The sequence below is a fragment of the Rattus rattus genome, chromosome 9, assembly GCF_011064425.1.
Source record: "Rattus rattus isolate New Zealand chromosome 9, Rrattus_CSIRO_v1, whole genome shotgun sequence".
NCBI classification, from domain to species: Eukaryota; Metazoa; Chordata; class Mammalia; order Rodentia; family Muridae; genus Rattus; species Rattus rattus.
In genome coordinates this window covers 51,641,288-51,667,570 of record NC_046162.1, presented here as the reverse complement: position 1 = coordinate 51,667,570, position 26,283 = coordinate 51,641,288, and the positions used below count along the sequence as shown (strand labels likewise).

The 26,283-nt window shown below is 41.8% G+C and overlaps 1 protein-coding gene across 1 annotated transcript; it reads right to left on the bottom strand.

Annotated features, from left to right (window-relative positions):
- Nucleotides 1–10: 10 nt before the first annotated feature.
- Utp18 (UTP18 small subunit processome component) lies at nt 11–26,216 on the bottom strand. The gene is made up of 12 exons (XM_032913986.1): nt 25,620–26,216; nt 24,046–24,155; nt 22,475–22,573; nt 20,357–20,427; nt 18,528–18,616; nt 15,978–16,103; nt 15,715–15,889; nt 9,518–9,618; nt 8,839–8,929; nt 7,479–7,602; nt 5,051–5,225; nt 11–1,193 (listed from the first exon to the last, which is right to left on the bottom strand). The coding sequence occupies exons 1-12, from the start codon at nt 26,214–26,216 to the stop codon at nt 1,047–1,049; spliced, it is 1,905 nt and encodes a 634-aa protein (XP_032769877.1). The 3' UTR covers nt 11–1,046.
- Between the last annotated feature and the right edge of the window lie 67 nt (nt 26,217–26,283).

Genomic DNA, 26,283 nt, shown 5'->3' with positions numbered 1-26,283 from the left:
AGATGGCAGAGAGGTGGGGATGTCATTTTCCAGTCCAGTCATTTTCAACAAGCAGATGTGTTTAGATCCTATGTCATAAACTCTATGTCGGCTCCAAAGGATCAAACTGGGACTGACAAAATACCCCTCATCGGCCACACTAACTCCAAGTGCTGTCAATGCAAATCCCTAGCACAGCGAGGACAGTTTCACTCTAGAGCACAATTTGAAAAACGAAATGCTTCTGGGGCTTAAAGATCAGTTCAGTTCTAAAACAACAAACAAGCTTTCTCAGAGCTCCTCCTCTTTTTAGTAAAATCTGCATTCAATCCCAAACTATCTGAAGTGAGACTGACATAATTACCCTGGTATATAATTCATTCTCATTTCATAATAGAACCCATAGTCTGCTGTATCTTCATTTCATAACCATCTGTAAAACCAATCTCCATTCCTCTTTCCCTGCGGCCTGCAGCACCCCCTGGAGCACTCGCACCTGACTCAAGGAAAGGGGCTGTCACGTCAGGACAGGCTCCCACTCAAAGTTTCAGTTCTTGGAGATCCACCTGTCAGGCTGTCTATTTTAGCAATGGGTAAAGAAGAGAAACACAGATAGATGACCTAATTTTTGGATCTCTTTGTGACTAACACCCTTATTTATAGCTTACAGCTCCAAGGACAGAAAATCTTTTTCTTTTCTTTTCTTCAATTCACTTAAATCCAGTAGATTAAAAGTGGCTGTCAACTCAGCAGAAGTCAATCTCTCAAACTACCAAACAGTATTGCTAACGTGTTTTCTTTGATTGGCATTCTAAAAAAAATCAAAGTTTACTGGGGAAAACAATAATTATTATACAACATACACACACAGTTTTTACTCCTACTGTCAATTTTTCTGCCAGTGACACATTTATAGGAGGATAATGCAGCTAGATAATGAGGGTCAGGCTTGAACATGCAATAACTAAAAGAAAAAATTCCTTACATAACTGTAAAATGGAGAATGCACACTCTTCACACTCAAAAGCAGTTTGTTAAGACACCGGACTCTTACATAGAAGTAATACTCACCTATACAGCAGGGCCCTGCCTTGCTCATTCCCTAAGGCAAAGTATCCACCTCTGGGAGAAAAATCCATGGTCTGAACACGAGAAAGAGAACTCTTCTTATAAACTGGAAAGTTAGAAAATACTGTACAGGAAGGAAGATGAACCTGCAGAAGATCATAAAGTGCCTTAAAGTAAAACACTAGCAACTCATCCTTCTTTTTTTCTTTCTATCTTGATATAAATCATGAAAGCACTGCTCCACAAATATGGCCAAATAACTAGATATGTATGTATGTATATGTGTGTGTGTGTGTGTGTGTGTGTGTGTGCGCGCGTGTGTGTGTGCGTGCGCGCGCCTATGTGCCATGTTCATGTGGGTGAGCAGTTTGCATGGAGGACAGTGTCCTTGCCTTCTACCTTGTTTGAAACAGAGCTTACACCACAGATTCCCCTGCATCCACTTCCCATCTGACACTGAGTCTGGAAAGGGCTCTGAGGACTTGAATTCAGGGCTTCACACTTGAATGGCAAAGACTTTAATTACCATGTCATCTCTAACTTTGTTTCTTAAATTTTTCATCACTGTGAAATTTCTGATTTTTTTGTTTTTATTTTGATTTGTTAAAACTTGACAGCACTCTACATTTTCTGTTTTTTGCTTGTTTTGTTTTTTAAAATTTATTTATCTGTTTTATTTATTTTTATTGGGGATTTGTCAGTAGTCTTCAATCCATTTTAAATATACTTCTATATTTCTCAGTTGAGTATAACTATTTTAGCAGCTAGCTGCTCCTCTCTTAGTGGTGAAAGACAAAGCCTGGCTGCTGCTCCAGACTTCTTCAACTCAAGATACCAAAACAGGGACGGCGTCTGAAGTCTAAAGAGAGTTCAGAAGTTTACTAGGCAAAACTGATCAGAGAGCCAGCCAGGCACAGTAGAGCACACCTTTAACTGAAGGTGGCAGAGGCAGGCAGAGCTCCTTGAGTTTGAAGGCAGAGGCAGAGTTTGAGGACAGCCAGGGGTATATGGTAAGATCTGGTCTCAAAGAAAGAGAAAGAAAAATAAAGTGGAAAAGTTTCACCAAGAGAAGGAAAAAATATCAAGACTAGAGAACAAGGCTGACAAAACACTATGTTCAAACATCAATAAAGAAAAATAAGTACAATAATACTCAAGAACTCAGACACAGGGGTAGAGAGCGGTTCAAGGTGAAAAGTGCTGGCTGCTCTTCAGAGACTGTGGCTTGGCTCCCAGCATGAGGGTGTGGCTCATTCCACTCCAGGGAACCTGACACTCTCTGCTGACCCCCATGGGCACCAGGCATGCAGATGGAGCATATATGCAGGCAAAACACCCACATACATAATTTTTAAAAGCATTAAGATATGATCAAGAGGGCCAATGTAAGCCAGGCATGATGGTGCATGCCTTTAATCCCAGCACTCAGGTAAAGGCAAGCAGATCTCTCAGAGTTTGAGGCCAGGCTGTTCTACAGAGCAAGTTACAGGACAGTCTGGGCTACATAGAGAAATCTTGTCCGGAAAAAAACAAAAACAAAACAAAAAGGGAAAGGAAAGACGCAAACCTAAAACCCCAAGGAAGGAGAAAGAATCAAGGGTAAGTTAGCACACGGAATCTCTCCAATAGACATGAGGTGGGAAGAGAACTAGCTGAGAGGAAGGGATCCCCTGTAGGGAAGGAAGCAAGATCAAAGAGGTAAGGAGGGGGTGACCAGGGTCAAAAATAGAAACGTAGGGAATTGTGATCTGAAAAAACACTACACAGACGAAGAAAAAGGTCTGAAACATGAAAGCCCAGCAAAGAATATATTTGAGAATAACAGTGAACAAAAGCAACCTGAGAAGAAATCAGTCCATCACATCCAACACAGGAAGCCAGCAAATCAGTGACACTAATGAGGAAAAAGAACGAAGAACAAAGAACAACCCCAGTAGAGTAAAAAGACACAAGAATTAGTAACTCTTGAGAGACATTTAACAAGACAAACTCACAACCAAATTCTGTTATACCCCACAGGCCATAGCGACAATGCACACAACTAGGAGTGTCCAACCTTTAACACTGCAATACACCACTGTCACCTACAAACGTGCTGGGCCTCACTAGCAGCTATCATTGGACACATGGCCCCTGAGCTCTAGGTTGATATGTGCATAACAGAGGCAGGAGCTTAGCCGTCTCTTCCCCAGTCATACTGCCTGATACAACTGTGTTATAAGGAGTGTAGTATCTAAACGAGGCAATGGTGGTGCACACCTCTAACCGCTGCACTTGAGACATGGAAGCAAGAGGGTCAGGAACTCAAGGTTAACTTATGCTACCTGCAACCTTTTATCAACAAATCAGGAAGAGGATAAAGTCTGAAATCATAATTCTGCCCTTTCCTAACTGTTGACTCTGGATAAATAAATCCTATGAAGGGCTGTTACCAACATAGAATTGTTTTGAAGAGTTCTTTGTAAATCTTCATAAGATATACACTATCATTTAAGTTCATACTCAAAATGAAGTGAAAAAACAAGTCTTTCTAAAACAAACTGCCAGTGCTACATAGCACTAGCATAACTGCTACTCAAAGTTAGACAGAGTCCGTATGCCCGAGCAAACGACTGTTAAGTGAAGAAACTGCTTCTGAGGGGCAGCGAACTTCCAGCTATGAGGGTGCCATTTAAACTGAACTCTAAGGCTGAACCAAAGACAGCGTGGTCCTGAGGCAGTGTTTTCACCTTCTTGTGTGAATGGCCCTTGGATGGTAAACATTCATACCTGCTACAAATGAATAGTACGCTTGGGCCCAGTACCCCAAATCAGTTGTGTAAATGAAATGATTTATGCCTAATACCTGGTTTAACTCCTGGGCACCTAGAATTCAGCAAATGCCAGGCACACATGCGTACCCAACCAAAACTCTGGGCACTGGGTCTCTAAAGAGCTGCATAGGTGAGAAACACTCAGTGTGCAGCCATGGAGACTCTCGGGTTGCCCCATCCTTTACCTGTGTAGCTCTTCCCTTTGGTGATGCTGCTTAGTATCCTATGTGTGTAATAAATCTTAGCCATAAACAGCCAAATACTGGGTCCTGTGTCTTCCCACTAAATCATCAGAACTGGGGTGACCTGAGGCCCAAGGCCCTCAAACCCCATCTAGCTCGCCGTGTGAACTGCAGCACTTTTACTATGGCAACAACTTACTTTCAAACGTGAAGAGTTGCCTCCACTCCGTTGTGGTCTTTAGAAAATAAGTAAAGAAGCTGCCAATTAAATGCTTGCCTTAAACATGTTCTCTAATTTATATGTTAGAAGAAGCCTCTGAGGGGTTGGGGATTTAGCTCAGCGGTAGAGCGCTTACCTAGGAAGCGCAAGGCCCTGGGTTCAGTCCCCAGCTCCGAAAAAAAAGAAACAAAAAAAAAAAAAAAAAAAAGAAGAAGAAGCCTCTGAAAATGAGGACTATAACTTTAGAAATTCTAACAAGAGAATTCCTCAGAATTTCCAATAGAATAAGACCCTGCAAAATCTGGTGGCCATGTATGCTGACGCAATGAGTAGTCGAACCCAAAATCTCCCAACAAATATCGCTACGGACTTCTTAGCATTTTGTTGCTGTTGGTCTGGGCTTTTTAGGTTTTTTATGTACACTAGACCAGCTTTCAACTTACCACATAGCCTCGGAGAGCCCTGACTATGAGCATGTGTCACCATTCCCAATTTGTTTTGGTTCTGGGAATTGGCCTTAAGTATTCCAGGCAAGCACTCTACCAAATAAACCCTATTTCCAGGCCAGAAGTCACTTCTTTTTTTTTTTTTTCTTTTTTCTATTTTTCGGAGCTGGGGACCAAACCCAGGGCCTTGCGCTTGCTAGGCAAGCGCTCTACCACTGAGCTAAATCCCCAACCCCCAGAAGTCACTTCTTAAAATAAGCCAACACTACATTTCTGTTATCACTCATTGTTTCAACATGAAATTTTAAATTACTAGGAGAAAAGGGTAAAAGGAGTCATTACCAATCTGACAGCTTCTTTCATTTTTCTTGACGCCACTGCCAAGATTTCTGTGGTAGGGTTGAAGGCCAAGGAAGTGACACCCGTAACCAGGTTCATTATTGCTTTTATTGGCTTTGGGTTTGTTTGTTGGAGGCAGGAATCTTGATTGTATATGTTTACCACTCCACTCTTAGAACTGCAAACATGAAAGGAAATAAAACAGATTTCAAACAAACAAACAAACAAACAAACAAACACCCTCTGTAAGACAGATGAGCACACTGGTGACTGTGGAAAGAACACGCTGCGCGGAAAGCACAGAATCTCCACTTTACTGTCACAAATCAAGAACGGATCAAACGCCCACTCTGCCATGGACTACTTGATGAACAAGGTAAACTGGAAAACTAAGGCAAGCGCTCTCCCACAGCACCTACTGCCTGACTTCCAGTATTCCTACTGCTTGGTTTCTGTCGTTTTGCAGCACTGGGGATTGAACCTAAGGCCATTCTCACATACATCCACATAAATGCTAAAAGTGTACCTGCAGCCCTTTTCCTTTTCTTTCTTCTATTTTTTGTTCTTGGTATAGGGTCTCACTGTTGCCAGCCTGGCCTTGGAACTTTGGACTCTCCAGCCTCAGCATTCTCAATTTCTGTGACTAAAAGCCAGCAGCAGCAAGCCTGGGCATTGCCTAACACTTAAAAGATTATCAGGCACTTAAACACTGAGAGCTGCCTGTCCAACCCATGTTGCAGTTGTCTCCGGGTTTTCCAGCTCAGTTCTACTTATTTCCCAGGCCCCAAACTTGCTGGAGATATTTACAAGAAGCTTCCCCAATTTTTTTTTTCTTTTTTTCGGAGCTGGGGACCGAACCCAGGGACTTGTGCTTGCTATACCACTGAGCTAAATCCCCAACCCCCCCAATTTTTAATGTTGAAAAAATAAGCTAAATTTCTGATCAGCTAGACCCATCCTCCTATCCCCAACTAACATCCCACTCCAGGGCAGGAAATACCTAACTGTAATTTTTTTTTTTTTTTTTTATTAACTTGAGTATTTCTTATATACATTTCGAGTGTTATTCCCCTTTCCCGGTTTCCGGGCAAACATCCTTCCTCCCCCTTCCTTATGGGTGTTCCCCCCCACCCCCCCCATTGCCGCCCTCCCCCCCGACAGTCTAGTTCACTGGGGTTCAGTCTTAGCAGGACCCAGGGCTTCCCCTTCCACTGGTGCTCTTCTAACTGTAATTTATTTACAGCTCAATTATTGTTTAAACTAAGGTCAAATACATATCATCCTTTACTAACAAAATTAGACAAGCTGACATGATCTTGTAAGTTACTTTGAAACTACCACTAATGCAATTGCTCCTCCTTCCACCTGCATATGCAGAAATCAGGTAGGAAAATAAGGTCATTTCCGAAGTATAAACCACTTTTCTCCCACTAACACCCGACAACGTGTCTTAGGAACATTGTGAAGCACCTGCTGTGGTGGTCTAAATAGGAATGGCCCCACAGGCTCACGTGTTTCAGTGCCTCACCATCAGGGAGTGGTACTACTTGCGAAGGCTTAGAAGGTATGGCCTTGTTGGAGGAACTATGTCACTGTGTGTGGGCTTTAAAGTTTCAAAAACCCAAGCGGGGCCCAATGGTTCCCCCTTCCTGCTGCTGTCTGTGGACGCAGATGTAGACTCTCAGCTAATTCTCCAGCATCACAGCTGCCTGCATGCTACCACTGCTCCCTGCCATATGATAATGAACTAAATCAATTCCTAAAACTACAAGCAAGTCCCAATTCAATGCTTGCTTCTGTAAGAGTTGCCAAAGTCATGATGTCTCTTCACAGCAAAAGAACAACGACTAAGACACCTACCATACTAACAAATGCTATTTCCAAAGATGATACATTATACTACACAGCTAAAGGACTAGAAAATTAACCCAAGTTGTATTACCTCCTCAATGGCAAGAAGCTAAACAGACTGACAGAAACCTTGCTGGGATAAAAGGAGTATTCTAAATTTATGAAAATAGATTAGGATTTAAGGTAGTCTAGCGTCTTCTTTGCTAAAAAGCTGACAACCTGCCAATATTAATGATATATCAAGATAATTTTACAAAACAAAAGGCTCAGCTACAATTACTGATTTCCTATTTCTAAGCTGGCAGTGAAGTCATGTACTATCTAGTGTATTTAACTGCTAAACCTCTTCTCATTAGTGTGACTCTCTTTTTTTTTTTTTTAAAGATTTATTTATTTATTATATACAAGTACACTGTAGCTGTCTTCAGATACACCAGAAGAGGGCATCGGATCTCTTTACAGATGGTTGTGAGCCACCATGTGGTTGCTGGGAATTGAACTCAGGACCTCTGGAAGAGCAGTCGGGTGCTCTTAACCGCTGAGCCATCTCTCCAGCCCACAGTGTGACTCTCTTACTCACCCACAAGCCACATACTGTCCATTCTTTGATGCGGCAATGCTTAATCCACATAAACTGCCTTCATCAAGAAATCGGTTAATGCACTTCCTTGAATTCACATCCCACACATAAACTTCTCCATTCCCTGAAAGTAAAAGCCAAAGAAGGGTTTAGCTAATCTTGCTTAAATTTAAATCGCAAGTGAACTTACACTTTTAGTTACTCTTTAATAGCACTAGGTTCTAAACCCTATTTCCAGAAAACTAAAAACATTAAAGTTTAACTGGAGCAAAAGCATGAAAAGGAAAGCAATACTAACAAGCACGAGTGTGACTGTCATGGAAGGCTGTACACACTGTAAATAAGTACACTTTCAATGACAATAAAAGTAAATGGAAATGAACTGATCCAGACCACAAGAGTTTGTGATTTAACTACAGTTTGTTTCAAGTCACTGACAAGAATATTAAAGGTGAGCAAAGAGCACATATTAGTTGGGAGAACTAATTATGTCAACAAGGGTACTGGCTGGTTTTTGTGTGTCAATTTGACACAAGCTAGAGTCAAAAAGAAGCCTCAGTGGAAGAAAGACCTCCATGAAATCCAACAGTAGGATATTTTCTCACCGAGCCCATTGTGGATAGTGCCATCCCTAGGCTGGTGTCTACAGGCTGAGCAAGCCAGGGGGAGCAAGCCAGTAAGCAGCACTCCTCCACGGCCTCTGCATCAGCTCCTGCCCCCAGGTTCCAGCCCTACTCGGGTTCCTGTTCTGACTCCCTCCAGTGATGGACTATGATCTCGAAGTATATGCCAAATAAACCTTTTCCTTTCCAACTTGCTTTCTGGTCTTGGGTGTTTCATCACAGCAATAGAAATCCTAACTTAGACAGCAAGATTTAAGAAAAAAGGATATTAAATACAGAGACCACAAATATTTCCACGATGAAAAGTCCATCTAATTCCCAAAACCAATCAATCTTTTTTCCTTGTTCCTACAACACTTTCTCATCCTATTAGGCATAAAATACCTCATTCACCTTAAAGATGGCTCCCCACTCCCTCTCATCCGTTCCGTTTCTGTAGACATTGTTCCAAGGTTTGCCTTCCTACATAGAACCTCACTTTCCCAGTGAGAATTCAGTGAAACTCTTGTTTTAACTTTCTCCTCGAAACGTTTCCCACATTGAAGTAAGGATATATGCAGCAAGCACGTAAACACTACTTATCAAATGGTTACCCGTCACCATTATTACTCCTTAACTAACCTGGCAAGGATAGAAAATGAATACTAAATATATCTGATTTTCTTACTACAACAAAAAATAGAAAACTATGCAGCATTTTTAAATAAAACTTGAATCATAAATATATTCAAACTTACCAGAAGAGGTATATATCCTCTTACTATCTGAGGAGAATGTGGATGCTGAAATTCTTCCATTAATCTTCATGCTACCTATCAGCTCTTTGGTCTAAAAGAGTAATTATTTACCAGATATTAGAAGGCTGATATCTATCTTCCAAAAATATTTGTCTCTAATTTTATAAATCTTCTATGTATAGTTGTATTATCTGCAATGTCTGTGCATGCTTGTACCTGTTGTACAAGCCAGAAGAGGAAACAAATCCTCTAGAATTAGAGTTACAGATGATTGAAAACCAGCATGAGGGTTCTGAGAACTGAACTCAGTCAGGTACTCTGCATGAGTGGCCAGTGCTCTTAACCACTAGCCATCTCTCCAGCCCTGAGTCTATTTTTCTTAGTTGAAAGTTTTCCCCCAACTGCCCATAACTTCTTCCAAAGTTCTCTACTTGAGAAGATTTAAGAGCACACAGAGTGCCAGCTGTCCTAGTGCAAGCCTTCAATCCTATTAGTCTGGAGGTACAGATAAGTGGATCTCTACAAGTTGGAGGCCAGCCAGGGCTATATAGCAAAACCCTGTCTCAAACAAACAAACAAAACAAAACAAAATCACCTTACACTGAGTTAAAAGTTCAAGACTGTCCTTAACCCTAGCCTTAATACTGACTGGAAAACAAGAAGAGACTACATGTTTCACCTTCATTGATAGCAAATGAGAAAACCCAGCAATGCCACTTATGAGCAAGAAGGATCCATCTGGGGAGACTTCAAATCGTTTCACTATTTTCTCTTTCAAACCTAAGAAATGAGATGAAACAATCAAGATTTAGTGACTTTTAAGAACTCCATCTACCTTCTAATAACAATTAAGTTCCCTTACCTTTTAAAATGTCTACAAGAAACAAAGTAAGCAAAACCCAAGCTCTGAATAAATCTGATTGCATGTTAACATCAAAAAAACCCCAAAGAGAAAGAAGTTCATTTCAAAATAGCTGGCAAACTTCATCTTGGTTATCATTCAACAGTTCAGCTGCAGGGCAGAGAATTAGTTCTCCAAACAGCAAACAAATCAGCTCACTTGCCAAACAAAAGCAATGATACTTTAACTAAAAGGACTGGGATAGTTTGTTGTACACAGCTCATTAACAGAAAGGAAATCCATTGCCATTAGAGAAAGTCAAAATATCTGGTTTAGTTACCCATAATGAATGGGAAAATAATCTTTAGTTTTGTACCTTAAAAGCACAAACTCCTAACTTTAAAGTGCACTTAGGAATTGATTAGCTTCCTGAAATGGCATACAGAGCTGAAAGTCTGCTCACCCACTTAAAGAGAAATGTCTGCCCCTGCCAGAGTAAGAGCCAAGGTACTCACGATAAAATAGTCTAACAGAAAGGACACGGAAACATGGGTACAAATGGCTTACTCAACAAGGGAAGGGAAGGGGAAAGTCAGAGAGAAGAGGCAGACCAGACTTCCCAGTATCACTCATTTGTACACAATGGGGGTGATTCTTTAAGACCACGGGAGCCTTTAAGTCAGTTGGTAGCCACAGATGACTGCTCTTCCTGCCTCAAGTGCAGGGATTTTAGGTGGGCACCAACTAAATGCTGGAAGCCATGCAAACATGCTGCCCAGTCAAAACTACAAATTTTTAATTCAAGCTGCTAACGTACAACTACTGATGGGCCTTCTAGAAAGGCGGCTGAGGACCCTTCAGACCTCCTCTAACTGCTCAAATTATAATAAGCCTTGACAGGTTAATGGAACATAAAATCTGAATCAATTCTGTTTTCACTGTTCAAACAAGCATTTATGCCAAGAGCTCACAAAGTTTTAATATCCTAGTCAACAATTTCCCCCCTTAATGAAATATTCTAAACTTCCTGAGTGGACCGAGTTAGTAGTTCCACAGAGCTGATGATAGTCCTCAGTGGTAAAGCACCTGCCTGGCAGGATCAAGGCCTGGTTTAAAACCTCAGCACAGCAAAAAAAAAAAAAAAAAAAAATCCTTAAGTATGGAATACTTTTGTTTCCTTTTCTTTCTCCTTCTATCATGAGTTATGAAGACAGAACCTGCTCATCAGACTTGGGCAGCAAGAAGCACTTTGGTTATTTTTTTTTTCCTGGAGTTGAGACCAAACCCAGGGCAAGCACTCTGCCACTGAACTAAATTCCCAACCCTGCAAGCAGCACTTTTCTCTGCTAAGTAATCCCCCAGGCCCTGCTTTGGTTTTTGTGGTGGTTATTAAGTGTATGAGTGTTTTGCCTACATGTATGTGTATGCAGTGCCCTTGGAGGCCAGAAAAGGGAGTTGGATCCCTTAGAACTGGGCTTAGAGATGGTTTTGAGCCATGGATACTGAGAACTGCAAATATAGTAGCTGTAATATAATATAATGCTTTAATATAAGTTGGTTTAGGCTTTTCAACAAAGAACATCCACTGACCAGGAAATGTACCTAATGCAGTGGGAAATGCAGATTCAAACCTACAAAATCCAAACTACAACTGCTGGGATTTCACAAAGAACCAACTTGGAAAAGATAAGAAAACAGGAAACAGAAAAGAACAGACTAGAAACACTGAAGATAAGCATAAATGTCTATTTAGTTTCATCTTATTCACTGTCCATTAACACAAATATAGCCACACTAGTGCAATAGGAAGACCGCAGTAACCTATGGCTGTCTCAACTCTTTGGCATAAGATGTATGTTAAGCCAGCCAACACTGTTAGGCCAGCTTTGGTTTCCAAAAAAACCATGAAGGTGTCACCTATATTTCAGGTAGCATAAGCAGGACAATACAGAGAAAAAAAAAATGGATGAGGGTAAATAAATCGTCTAAAGAAAACAGATGATGGGGGGGTCCTTCTTTAAAATTTACTTCTCAAAAAGTGCTTTATTCCAAGTATAAATCAACATTTAAAATAAACATTAAAATTAAAACATATAAAGCCCTGTGTATCAGAGAACAATCTGCCCGAGGAAGTAGAAGCCAGGTCTTCTATATCCCTAGCTAATATGTACAGTGAGTGACAATTTTGGAATTTGGGTTTAAGAAACATAGAAATGTCATAAGACTATGTTGTCATTTTAATCCCAGGTGTGGAATATGGGGCTGCTTCAGATTGTTCACAGAAACGGACTATGATTTACCTGGTGCTCTCTAGCAGGTGTGTGATTTTGCCAGTGACAAAAAGTTTCTGTGATTGTGATATGAGGAATTCTGAGGAATTTCAGAGGGTGTGTAATGCTGGCTGCTGTTTGTTAAGTCATTATGCACAAGGAAGAAACAAAAAGAAATTAGATATCCTGAACATGAAGATCAAATTCACCCCAAAGAACTCTTTGCTCCTAATCAGCAGGAAGTAGTTAACAATAGGTCATGCCCTTTCCTTTTCTCTATCTAGTGTTAGGGGGCTGAAAGGGTGGAGAAGTGTAGAAGAAAGAAGAACCCACAAAGTACCTGATTCCAGCTACAAGTGGCACCTAAACATGGGGCTAGGCAGAATGGGACATTTGATTTCAAATAGCATACAGAAAACAGAAGAGAACAAAGGGATGGATTTTTCTTTTCAAGACACCAGCAAAAGATTTATCATGGCTGCTACTGCTGGAATATCCCCTGCTTGGCTCCCTGAGGGCATTTTCTGTTTTTTTTTTTTTTTTTTTTTTTTTTTCTTTTCCCTACACTGTTTCAAAAGAGATTGGGACAATCACCGAGCACTGGAAAGTGCAGGTGAAAACGGAGGGACCTGAGAAACAAAAAATGGTTGAAATAGGAAAACAAAACAGTTCACTCCACTCTCGTCTCTGAGAGGGTTGCAGAGTTGGTAACTGGTAAAAGTTTTGTGCAACTGGTAAAACTGCAGGTCGAAGTGGAAGCCTTGGGAGGTGAGAGGCACCAAAAAGAACAAAAAGGTTCCATCCAGGTGACTGAGCAAAAGCACAGGAGTTTCCACAGGAGGAAAAGGGGGAAAGAATCTATAGCAGAGGGTGGTCAGGTCAGAGAAATGCTAAAAAGGCCAGAGGACAGTTGGATGAGATAGCCCATTTTGAGAGGGTTAATCTAGAACCAACTATGCCTCCAGAGTGGGAGGAGGGGCAGCTCAGGGTAATGAGATGACCACCATCAGCTTTCCCAGTAGTCATATAGCATATGCCTGCTGATGGTATGGATCAAGGTTATGATGAGATAGGATGGCATCCTACAGAAAAGAAATATCTAAGGTGTTTAAAGAGGCCATGATTTCATATGGGATGCACTTGCCTTATGGAAAAAAAATCCTAAGTAACTGGGCTACTCAAAATAAAATTATTCCCCGTGGTTGGAAAGGATTGGGGACAGCTGTACTTGAAGCCAGCCCACGAAGGGAAGAAGCAAAGAATACTTAACAGTGAAATAGGTGAGGAGAATAAATACAGTAAAGACCAGTTGTTGGGTGAAAGGCAGTACTCTGATACACAAGAACAGATTCAAGGCTAGAGAGATGGCTCAGTGGTTAAGTGCACTGGCTGTTTTTCTAGAGGTCCTGAGTTAAATTCCCAGCAACCACATAGTGGCTCACAATCATCTATAGTGAGATCTGGTGCCCTCCTCTGGTCTACAGGCACAAAGAATGCTGTATACATAATAAATAAATCTTTAAAAAAAAAAAAAAACAGATTCTATTCGATGACACAGGCATAGAACAATGTTGCTTAGCTGTTTCAAGAGCTTGGGACAAAGTTGAGGAAAAATTTACGTCATTTACAAAGGTTATACAAAGCTCTGGAGAAGCCTTCATTGATTTTTTTTTTACAAAGATTACTCTCAACTGTGAAACAAAGGCATATCAGACCCTAATGCAAGGCAGATGTTGATAGAAACCTTGGCATTTCAGTATGCAAATATCAAATATAAGAAGTTATTAAGACCATTAAAGGCAAGGGCAGTACCCATGGATGATGCAGGTGCATGATTTTGCCAGAAGCAGATAGTTTCTGCCATTGTGCAATATCTGGAATTCTGGGGAATTTTCACGGGGTCTATAAATAAATAAATAAATGCTAGGGCACTAAGAGTTTGAGTGTTGGTTGCTATGGGTTGCAATTTGTTAAGTAGTTGTGTGTACACACACAACACACACACAACACACACACACGGGGGGGGTGAGGAAGAGGAGGAAGAAGAAGAGGAAGAAGAGGAGGAGGAGGAGGAGGGGAAGAAAGAGAAATAATAATTAGATATCCTGCTGGTGAAGATCAAACTTGCCCCCCAGGAACTTGATGTTCCTACTAACATGAAATAGTTTAATGGTAAGTTCGCCCCTTTTCCTTTCTATCCTTTTCTTCTCTCCTAGTGTTAGGGAATTGAAAGGGTGAGAAAGGGTGGAAAAAAGAACCCACAAAGTAGCCAAGAGGAGCCACAAATGTTCGTTCTACCACATCAACTGCTAAAATTAAAACCAAATTATCAGGGGGCTGAAGAGATGATGGCCTAGCAGTTAAGAGCACTGGCTCATCTTCCAAAGGAGCCAGGTTCAGTTCCCAGCACCCACATGGTGACTCACAAAAATGTGTAACTTCAGTCCCAGGGAATCAGACATCCTCTTCTAGCATCCAAAGCAAACAGGCAATATGAGTGGTAGTCAGAAGGAAAAAGATACATACAGAGGAAAACCAGAAGAGATGGAAGGATGGATGGGAGGGAGGGAAAGAGGGGAACAAAGAGAGGGAGATAAAGAGAGAGGGAGGAAGGGAGGTAGGAAAAGAATTCTAAATAAAAGGGGAGGGTTGGGGACTTAGCTCAGTGGTAGAGCGCTTGCCTAGCAAGTGCAAGGCCCTGGGTTCGGTCCCCAGCTCCGAAAAAAAGAAAAAAGAAAAAAGAAAATAAATAAATAGATAAATAGATAAATAAATAAATAAATAAATAAATAAATAAATAAATGGGGAGGTGCTAGAGAAGGTTCAGTAATGAAGAGCACTTGTTCTTACAGAAGACCCAAGTTCAGTTCACAGCACCTACATGAAGGATCACAACCATTGGCATCACTCCAGCTCCAGGGGATCCAAAACCCAGAGGTGTACACGGAGCACATACATACAGGGAAGCAAAACACTCATATACATAAAACAAAAAATAGAAAAAATTTTCAAGACAGGGTTTCTGTGTATCCTTGGCTATCCTGGACTTGCTTTGTAGACCAAGCTAACCTTGAACTGACATAGATCCACCTGCCTCTGCCTCTGCCCTCTCTGCCTCTCTGCCTCTGCCTCTGCCTCTGCCTCTGCCTCTGCCTCTGCCTCTGCCTCTCTGCCTCTGCCTCTGCCTCTGCCTCTGCCTCTGCTTCTGCCTCCAAAGTGCTGAGATTAAAGGTGTGCACCACCACACCCAGTCTCTAAAAAAATGTTTTAATACAGTATCAGGGTATCAGGACAAAGGCTTAAAGTAGAATCCTAGCCTACAAGCATAAAAGCCTAGGTTTGGTCCCCAACACAAAATAAAGATAATAAGCAAAGAAAGAAAAATCAATTAATTAACAAGTACAAATAAAGCTAAGTAGTCTAGAAAAAATGTATACATGTAAATTATGAACTTACCCTAAGGGTTTAATTAATCAGTTCACTGGCCTCATTCAAGCATAGTTCCTCAACAGAAGACAATTGTAAAATGCTATTAACTAAACAAATGCTTCCTTTTAAGAACCCCATGTAGAGCTAGCTGGGTATGATGGCACTGGCTTGGGAGGCAGAGGCAGGTGAATCTGTGAATCTGAGAGCAATGAGGGAGACACAGTGAGACTCTATCTGCCTGTCTGACACTCACATATACACACCCGGGATCAAACATACTTATAAATACTGACAAATTCAGGTTGAAGATGACTGTGTGTTCAACAGAAGTCTTACCTCTCACTTGATGTACAGGAATTAACTTCCCAGCTATCATATCATAGACATAAATAACCTTGCTGTGCATACTTGTGGCTAAAACCTCTTCTCCATTAGCACTGAAACAAGCCTTAAAGATTGGAAACTTTTCCAAATAGATGCTCTGGATTTTAGGGTTTGTTTTGCCATCAACCTGTAAGAAAGTACAAGTGTTTCTTTTATTTCCACAGACCCTGTATTCTGGCAGTCTTCACTACAAGACTTCATTTAGAACCCCATACCTGAAACAGTGAGATAGCATGATCTACCCCAGAGACCATCACCACCTGCGCACCAGGATGGAACTGTACTGATGAGATCCGAGCAGTGGTAGGACGTTCAGCATTGGCAGGCCTGCAGTTCTTCATCTGTACAAACAAAAAGCTGGAATTGTTATCCAATCAAGTGGGTTAGCATCTCTTAAAGCAGTATTCTCTACCTGTGGGTCCTGACTTTGGGGGTGAACAACCCTTTCACAACAGTCATGTATCAAATATTTACATTACAATTCATAACAATAGCAAAATTAGTTATGAAGTAGCAGTAAAAGTAGGACCCTTATCAAAGGGCCACAGCATTAGGAAGGTTGAGAACCACTGGCTTAAAGAAGAAAAAAAAAAATGTCGCTTACAATGCATAACTCAACAGTAATCAGAGGACCGTGGTTCTGGCACCAGTTAAGTCACTACTACCCAGAATCCATCTGCACTATCTACGAAGTGAAGGGTTAAGTCCATTTTTTTAAGCTCTGAACAAGAAATGCCCTCCACAGACATATGTGTGAAGATAACGGAAGGGGCTGGAAACCTTTGAGGAGAGGCCTAACTGCAGAAAAGGTCTCTGAATACCTGAAACTATATTTTTTTTTCCTGGGCTCTTCTTGTATTCTCTGCTTCCTGCCACTAGGAGGCAACCACCTGAACTCCTCTATGCCCTCAACATGATGTTCTGCCTTACCACAGCCCAGAAACAAACATACCAATAGACTATGGACTCAAAGTCTGAAATTGGAGCTGGGTGTGGTGATCCACACATTTAACCCAAGCACAGACAGAGGCAGATGTATCTGAGCTCGAAGCCAGCCTCTATACAGCCTCTAGAGGTAACTCCAGGACAGTCTGGTCTACACAGGAATACCCTGTCTCAAAAAAAAAAAAAAAAAAAAAAAAGTCTGAAAGGCAACTGAAGTAAATGTTCCCTCTTTCTGGTTCGTAAATCAACAGTCTGATACACCTTTCTACAGTGACGTCTAAAGGTACCAAGCATTTTTAAGTACTAGTACAGTACACAGTACTGCCCCAAAGACATTTAAGAGACTTGCACTTGTGGAGAAATGTTAGCTACATTTCTCCAGAAATGGAGCTAATGTTAGAAATGTTAGTAGGAGAAACGCCTACTTTGACACAAGCAGAAGAGGCTCTATGTCACTAGCCACACAGTTCTACAGTCCAGTTACTATATACCACTCAAGGACATGTGTGGTTAGTGTAAAAGGATGGCGACCTCTTATATCACTTGGACTTTCTCGGCTGCCTCTTGTTTTTAGAGGTACACACACACATTAAATTTTCATTTAGGAACAAAGTATACATTGTCTGAGTTCAGAATTACTGAAACTAAATTTTGTTACTTTTTCTTAAAATGTGACTTCATTATTTCTCATTTTTACTTATTATTGTGTACGTGAATGGTGTGTGAGCAAGGGCATGTGTGCCATAGTACAAGTGTGGTACAGAGGCACAGTAAGAGCCTTTACAGTAGAGGAGTACAATGGGGCGGGAACGGGGACAGCATCATTCTTGTCTAATTAACTTACCATAGTACTACTGCCACTGTCCCATCTCCATAAGCACATTTTACGGAAAGGAAAATGTGTATTACATGGGTCTGTTCAGTTGACAGATAGTTAGCTGAAGCCCTGAGCTAGAGAAGCACAGGTTACTACAATTAATGAATGCAAACAAGGTTTGGTGCGAGTAATGGAAGCACTGGGGTCATGTCTTCCCAGAGTGCCTAAGGAAGGCACAGACAGAAGAAAGCAAGGTACAGGCTCAAAGGCAAGAAAGGACCCAGTTTGTTTAAGAAACACAAAGGCTTGTGTGGACCTGAAGAACAACTAGGATAAAAGAGGTCTGACATGAAGCTGAGGATGTGGGCATGAGAAAGACCATGAAGGACACTGCAGACTATGATAGAAATACAGAAGATTTCAAAAAATAAAAGTGACAAAACCTGAAACTATTTTTAAAGCTCCGTCTAGGGCCTGGAGAAAGGCTCAGTGGTTAAGAGTACACAGTGCTCTCACAGAGGGACCAAGTTCAGTCCCCAGTGCCCGCATCAAATAGTACACAGCTGCCTGAAACTCCAGCTCCTGTGATCTATGCCCCCTTTTGGCTGAAGGTATCTGCGCTCATACTCCTGACATACACAGATAATTAAATGAAAGCTCCCTCTAGTATGTCAAGAACTATGTATGTGAACTATGTCAAGAACAGTTCACAGAATAATGTACAGTGGACATGAAGAGCCCAGTCACTACAGCAGGCTGGGATGGAAGCAGAAAGAGAAGAAAGGAAAAGAAACACACAGGGCCCTCATATGGACTTAAGTAGGGGATACCTAAGTAGCTCTCAATCACTTCTTCAAAAGAAAGGAAAAGACGAAGAAATATTTATTAAAGCAAAATGACAAGAAAAACACTAACCCCACATACAAGGAGTACCCATACTTTTTATAGAAGGAGATTAGATATCACAGGTAACTGGATAGGTCCCAATTTCAACAACTCTCACCTTCAAGATTCCTCTTGGAAGAGAAGTGGATGTGGATATGAAATTCCCAGTCCTTTGCAACAAATCATCTTCATCCTCTTCACTTTCATCTGAGTCAGACAAACCCACAAGGCTAATCTTTAGAATCAATCAGAAGGCCCTTTACTACCCCAAACTTCTCTATTTCCAAATGCAACTTCCACTCCAGCTTCACAACCTCAACTACTTTTTGAACTGAAAATGGTAAAAGAAAACACAATTTAAAAAAAAAGATAAAAGATGACTCTGCACTTTTATTTGTGCACACACCACAATTACAGCTTGACTGGGAAGAAAGACATACAAATGGTTACTATGATAAAAGGAAATCAAGTTTAAATAAAGCCAGCATTTCATTTAAAAAGAGCAACTCATAATCATGACATTAGCAACGGAATAGACAGACATATACCTTAACAGCGCACATGGAAAAAGAGCAAAGCCAGCCAACTGTGTATAAGCACTTCAGTGAAGGATAACAAGATGGCTAAGTGGGTAAAGGAACTTGCCACCAAGCCTAACCACCAATTTGATGCCCAGGACCCACACTGTGGAAGGAGAGAATGGGCTGCCACAAGCCATCTGAGTTCAGGGCCAGAATAAACTACATGAAACCCTGTTCCAAAAAAACCAAAAAATAATCAATGGAAATTCTAGAACACAGTACTTAAAATTTAGCCTCCACTGGATGTTGTGACAGATCCAAAAAACATCCAAAATATAGTACAGGAAAACGACAGTTGTCTGAGCCTTTAATCCCAGCACTCCAGAGGCAGAGGTAGGCAGATCTCTTTAAACTCAAGGCCAGTCTGGTCTACATAGCTCACTCAAGAGTTTCCTGGCAAATCCTATCTGAAGCATGCATGAATATCATATATCACTTCCTGGTGAGGCCAATAAAAAGATATTACGCGCTTCCTATGTAAGTCTGAGGATATATGACAAATTTAAATGTTAATTCTAAGCTTAATAACTCTAAACATAAATCAGATCTTGACTAAGCCATCTGTATTTATAGTGTTTAAACTCAAGAGAGTTTAAAGTAAAAAATATTTAATAACACAAGCTAATCTTAAAGCCTGCAGTTTTTATGTTATCATCTGGGCTTGGTCTGAAATCTGCTCTGCTGACAGACATCCCATTTCTGGGTAGACAGCTACAACAGTTAGAGGTGTCTTCAGAAGGAGCTCTGAATCAAGCAGCACTTATTTTTCCTTAATATCAAGCCATATAACAACACGATCCTATCAAAATAGAAACAAAATTCATTTATCCTCTGTTTTCCTTACAGTAAGTAAGATGCTACAGCTTGACTATCCCTTGTCTGAAATGATTAGGACCAGAATTGTTCTGGAGCACAGATTCCAAGTACCTGCACACACATAATAAAGTAGCTGAGGAATGGCTCAAAGTTAAACATGAAATCCATCCATTTCATATACACCTTGTACATGTTGCCTAAAAGTGGTCTTAATGATACTTCTAATAATTCTGCGCGTGAAAGAGTTCCATGGTGTATGATTTCCCACTATTAGCTTCAAAAAGCCAGTGTGTTCCAGATGTTTCAGATTTGACAGCTCTACAAGTTTCAGATTCTAGAACATTTCAAGTATCAGACTAAGTATGCTCAACCTGTATTAAATAAGATCATGCTATCAAAAACACGGACTTTACTCAGAGAAATGTCAGACTTTAAAACCAACATGAATGAGGGAGGCTCACCTAAAACACTTCAGTTTTAAAAGTTTGGGAAAACTCCAATAAACCAATACATGGAAAGGGGCCTACTGCTTAGAAACATCAACACCCACCATCTGAAGATGTCTTCCGCTTGCTCCCAGGCTCTGCCCAGTCTGGTACTCCTCCCATGGCATGCTGGAATCTAAGGAGAAAAGCAAGTGTTGCAGTAACTCCACCGAATCTTTGGCGCCCTTTAGAGCACATAGAAGATCTCTTCCGAAATCAATACCTTTAAAAACAAAAAATTACAAAATGGCCCCAAGCTCTCTGTACTGGAAACCCAGGAACCATAGAAACCATAGATACAGTACACTTAAATCCATATTTGTTGTTAAACTTATGTTCAACTACATGGCTGTCCTATTTGCTCGTATCAGCTCATCCTAGATATTGGGAACTATGTTGTCTCTTTGTAGTTATAAACCAATGCCAGAAGACAGAGATACACAAAGAACATGTCTGACAGGAAAATGTCTAAAAACAAATGACTAGATATACAAAACTTCACCAGTCTCATTCAGGCCCAGTGACACAGGCCAACTGCTTGGGAGGCTAGGGGAAGAGGATATTAAGTTTGAGACCTGCCAGAACTACCAAGGGAATTCAAGGTGCCATATTGTCAACTTAGGAAGTATCTTTCAAAATGGAGGAGTGGGGGCAGAAATATAATTCAGCAGTATGATGCTTACTTAACATGTCCTAAATTGGGCTGGAGAGATGGCTCAGAGGTTAAGAGCACTGACTGCTCTTCCAGAGGTCCTGAGTTCAAATCCCAGCAACCACATGGTGGCTCATAACCATCTGTAATGAGATCTGATGCCCTCTTCTGGCGTGTCTGAAGAGGGCTACAGCGTACTTATATACATAAAATAAAATAAATCTTAAAAAAAAAAAAAAAAAAAAAAAACATGTCCTAAATTTCAATCCCCATAAGGATTTTTATAGAACATTAGGCCAGGCATGATGTCACACATTAATCCCAGCACCAGAAAGGCAGAGGCAGGAGTTTGAGGGCAGCCTGGTCTACATAGCAAGCTCTAAGATAGCTAGGACTATACAGAGAAACTCTGTCTCAAACAGCAAAAGTCAAAAAAAGGTAAAAACACTGTATTTAAAACATTATTAAAGTCCCAATATGCACAGGGTTTGAGCTCAATCCCCAGCACCACAAACACAGGCGTGGCACCATACACCTGTAACCCCAACTCTTAGAAAAATGAGAGCAGGATGGTCAAAGTTCAAGGCTTCAGCTCGATAGGGAGTTTGAGACCAGCCCAGGTGGTAAGAGACTGAGAGAAGGAGTGGTAGGACTCCTTTGGTCTACCCGCAGGTAATAACAGCATTGTCAGCAAGCCTAGTGACCTAAATTCAATCCCTGGAACCCACATGGTGGAGAGAGAGAACTTTCCGACTCCAGAAAGTTGTCTGTTGGCCTCTCATACACAGTAAAGAGTGAACGTTCTTAAAGACAAACAAAAATAGTGAAATCATTATCAAGTTAAAACGAAGTAATGAAGGCAAGCGTGTTGGTGATACTGACTGGTCAGCTACTAGGTTCCTTAGATGTGATACTCAACATGGAGAAAGATCTCCTGATCTCACGGTTACTCATTCACACTGAGGAATTCAGGCATTAAGGATCACATTATTCACATCTTACTCTCACAGACTGTGAAAATACAAATACTCAGATAAATAAAGCTAACAGGTTAAAAGTTCTGTTTTGTTTTTAAATTGAACCCATATACAATGGGTACTTACTTTTGTAATTTTTCACATCCTGGTGAAAAGCAAGCACGGCGGTACTTACCAATAACTCCAATACTCAGGAGGCTAAGGCAGGAGATTCTAGAATTTCAAGGTTAGACTGAGTTACACAGGAAGACCCTGTCTGGGGGAAAAGGGTTCAAATAGAGAGGACTAACTACATACAAATGAATGACCTAGTACCAGTATTATTGACTATATATAAGTGAATAGTATTTCAAGTTTTACAAGTTTTTTCTTCAAATTATCTTAATTTGTTGTAATCGCTGCCCAAAATACTTACATGAAGTCACCAGACAAGCAACGCCTACTTTTCATGGAATATGACTATCCAAAAAGCCATTACAGCCAAAAGCAAAGCAAAGAAAAACAAATGGCAGTTTATACGCCTCCTGGTAAATCACAGGAGAAAGGATACTTACTCTTCTTTAAGTCTCTTTTGAAGTTTATCTTTTGAAAGTTTACTTTCGCTGGCATTTTTCATCATATCTTTCCGAAACCGATTGTTCATCATGTCAACTCTATGAAGTCAAAAAGAAACATATTCCAAATGATCTGCAAAAAGCTGCCTTTAGTATTCTGAAAAGAACTGAACTAAAACTAAAGTTAAATAGTGTAAGATGTGGAATGTTTTATTTATATCTCTCCCATTCTTCCTCAAAAGTCTCTCATACATTCTGGAGATACCTGAGAAAATTCATCCTCAATTCCTAGACACCATTCAAGTCTCTCTCCAAAATATCCTGGGTAAGTCAAATACACAAAAAACAAATAATCAAATACTGCCTGTGTTTTATTAGCAAGGGACAGTCTTTCTAATAAATGGCATTTTACAGTTAAAAAACAGTAAATCAAGAGATTTAAAGACCTGACTATCTAAAACTTGAAAAATCTCTGTGCACGAGAAAGGTGAGAGAAGCAAGCATGGTGGTGTGTGCCTTTAATCGCAACGCTTATGAGGCAGAGGCAGCCTGGTCTACAGGAGTTCCAGGCCAGCCAGGGCTACACAGTGAGACCCTGTAAAGGTATAGAAAACATGCAGTAAACACGAGCTTCAAGAAGGAATAAAGTTCAATAGCAACTTTCTCCTTAGCATGTACATATCTGGGTTCAACCTATAGCAAACAGAAGTCTGAAATTCTTAATATGTAAGATATCTGACATGCTAAGATAAACAGAGATAATAAAGAGCATATATAATACACACATGTAATCACCATCAATTTTCCTCAACACAATTTAAGGGTTGTTTTCTTACTGTCAAGTTAAGAAAGTCTGCAAAAAACCAAAAAAAAAAAAAAAAAAAAAAAAAACAACAACAACAAAAAACCCCTCACTGATCCTAAGACTGAAATTCACACTTTACATGGGAAAAATAAGTCCTTAGTCTCTGACCAAATAATACTACACCCAAAGTACCTTTAAGGAATTATAAATACAAAAAAGCTTATTCATAAAAATGTTTGTCTACATTCTTAAAGCAGAAAAATAGAAAAATCATCTGTTCAGTAAATTCCTATTTGATTCATACAAGGAACAACCCTTGTTTCCAATATAACATTGCATAGAAAAGGTCAAACTGTTAGAGTGGACACGCAGTACACACTCACATTACACACAGTGCTCGCTCTATCTGAAGTCCAGGTACCATGCTAGAAATGCTATATGCATCATTTAGTCCACGGCCTGCGTCAGCTGCTCTTCTGACCCTCACTTTACAGAGGTAGATCCCACTCGCCCTCCAGTGAGGAAGGACGCTAAGATGAAACTGCAATGACTACTTCAGGTCTGTCCTGCACAGGAGGCAGGGAATGGCTGTGCACTGTAACAGTGAGTGCTTTTTCTAGATACAGAATTATGAAACATCGCTTCCTGCGCTGACAAACGGCTTGCTTCTTCATCTAATCATACTTTCCAAGGCAGTGATTTGTAAAAATCTACAAGTTAACTTTTAAAATGTCCACGGGGATTCTGAACAGAATGGGTAACTTACATTTCCTCATCTTCATCGTCTTCATCCACCCAAACTGGCTTCTTCTGAGAAAGATTATCTACTGCTTCCTCCTCCACCTCCGAGTCATCTGAGCTTCCATGCAGCTGACCCTAGAGACACACCATGGTCAAGCTACTGCGTTTTCCTAGTGGTGCTAGCACATACCCACCCCGCATACTTAAATAGCCCGGAGAACGCTTCTGCTCTCCTGGTCTGCTGATGAAATAGTGTGATGGAATGCAACCACAGCACAGGAGAAAGCAGGAAAGGGGTTCAGAACCACCAGGACAGGAGAGGCAGGGAGGAACAGCCAAGGACGGGGAAAAAAGCACACCGAATGCTAAAGTAGACAAGGGTAAGGTAAGTGGACAGGTGAAGAAAACCAAAGCTCAACAATTACAGAACTCAGGGCCTGCTAGAATCCCACACAACATAATGTGTCTCATATCCTCATTGAAAGGATCTTTGTTCTATGCACTCTGTCTCCACCTTCTCCAAACTCTATACCACACTCAAAACCTAAACCTAGCCCTCAAAAACACAAAAACAAAACCAAAAAATCCCCTTTGAATGATCTGAGCTTTCTCCCAGGAACCAAAGGCAGCATCTACCTGTGCTACTGATTTAAGATCTCTCAAAGCCCATCAAAGCGTTCCTTTGGACACAGAACTGTCCCACAGCTCCTAACATAAACTGTTCTCCATCTCCCAAAGGAGGCTGCTGTAGCTTCCCATCAAAGCACCCACACAGAGGGTTAATTAAGGAAATGCTGATATTCCCATTGAGGTGGCCCGTTTACCCTATCTAAACGATGTCTTCACATACCTTTAAATCCCTCTCTCAGATGTTTTAATTTTCCTCTCTACCAACACTCTTTAACTTTACTAGTCTTGTCTACCCTTTATCTTGTTTTTCTACCACTACTAACACAAGCTCCATGAGAGGGGTTCTTGTTGGATTTCTCCATTGCTGTGTCTCTAAACATTTCTACCCTTTGTCCAGGGATCAGTGTATAACAAAAGTAAGAGTGGAATAATTATCAATCACGAGGGGTTTGCAATAGTTACAAAGAGTAAGCATCCAAAGATGTATGTTAAGAGGCGAATACACCGATCATCCTCAAAAGTTGGGCATGGGTTTCACCGGGAGATGTTATTAAAATGCAGCTTTACGCCGTCTGTCCACGTATTGGTTCCATCCACTACACGGAGTCGCGACAGGTGATCAAACGGCCACCCCAGTGGTTCCAGCAGAGGGTGTAAGAGCACGAAGATGAGCGACTCTACTTTGCAGACAACCTTCAGCAAACCAAGCCAGCAGTTGAGCGCCTGCTGGATGCGAAGTGCGGCAGCCCCTTTGGGGCGGAGAAAGGCAGCGCGTCCACGCCCTCGCCAGCTCGCAGCCCAGAACCAGAGGCAGAGAGCGCTACGGCGCCCCTCGGCGCCCGCGGTCGCCGGTCCCTCCCACCTGAGCACTCGCCGCCACAGGTCCCCCAGGCTCCGCCCCCGGGGCCTCGCCTCCCGCCGCGCGCCCCGCCGGAGCGTGTGCCCGCTCCGCTAGCAGGCCTTCCTCACCCGCGAGCTCCGCAGCCGCCGCAGCAGCGCGTCCTCGTCATCCTCGACGTCGCCGAAGACAAGCTGCTCCAGGCAGCGCTCAGCAGCCGGCTTGTCGTTCTCGAGCATCAGGCGGTTCCGCTGCCGAAGCCGGCTCTCCTCCTCCGCCTCCGCCGCAGATATCGCGCTAGGGGCCGCCTTCGGCCCGGCCGGCAGTGTCCGTTGGGATGAACGGGCGGCCTTTCCGGGCGTGCTGCCGCTCCCGGGTCTGGCTTTCCTCCTCGGCATTGCGCCGGCTCTCCGGTCTCCTTTGGTCCGGCTCCTGCGTTCGGGCGGCATCCTCAGGTCTGAGGAGAAACGCAGACGTTCACGTGGAGCCCCACTGCGCATGTGCCAGGGCGGCTCGCTCGTCGCCGCGGCTCGGCCCCGGGGAGCCGGAAGGAGCCTGCGCCGCCTCGAGCCACGTGACCGACACTCACGCGCTACGTCACTCCCACTCAGTTCGGCAGCCCCTCCCCGTGTGGGAGTTCCTCTGGGAAGGCCAATCTTCCGGGTGTAGGGGGAAGCGGCGTGACTGGAGTGGAAATTTTTCCCAACACAACTTCTCGGAGGCAACATATTGGAAGGGACTCAGGAAGGCCAGAGTACAAATGAAAGTGGCTGAAAGAAACTTCTCTTCCTGCTG

What these genes read in the sequence shown, in the direction of transcription:
- Utp18 (XM_032913986.1), bottom strand. Translation starts at nt 26,216, where the DNA reads ATGTTGCCTCCGAGAAGTTGTGTTGGGAAAAATTTCCACTCCAGTCAC. An exon ending in GACGATGAAGATGAGGAAAT is followed by an intron (nt 22,574 to 24,045) that starts GTAAGTTACCCA and finishes TTGACTTCATAG; the next exon opens with AGTTGACATGATGAACAATC. An exon ending in ATGCTATCTCACTGTTTCAG is followed by an intron (nt 15,890 to 15,977) that starts GTATGGGGTTCT and finishes ACTTTCTTACAG; the next exon opens with GTTGATGGCAAAACAAACCC.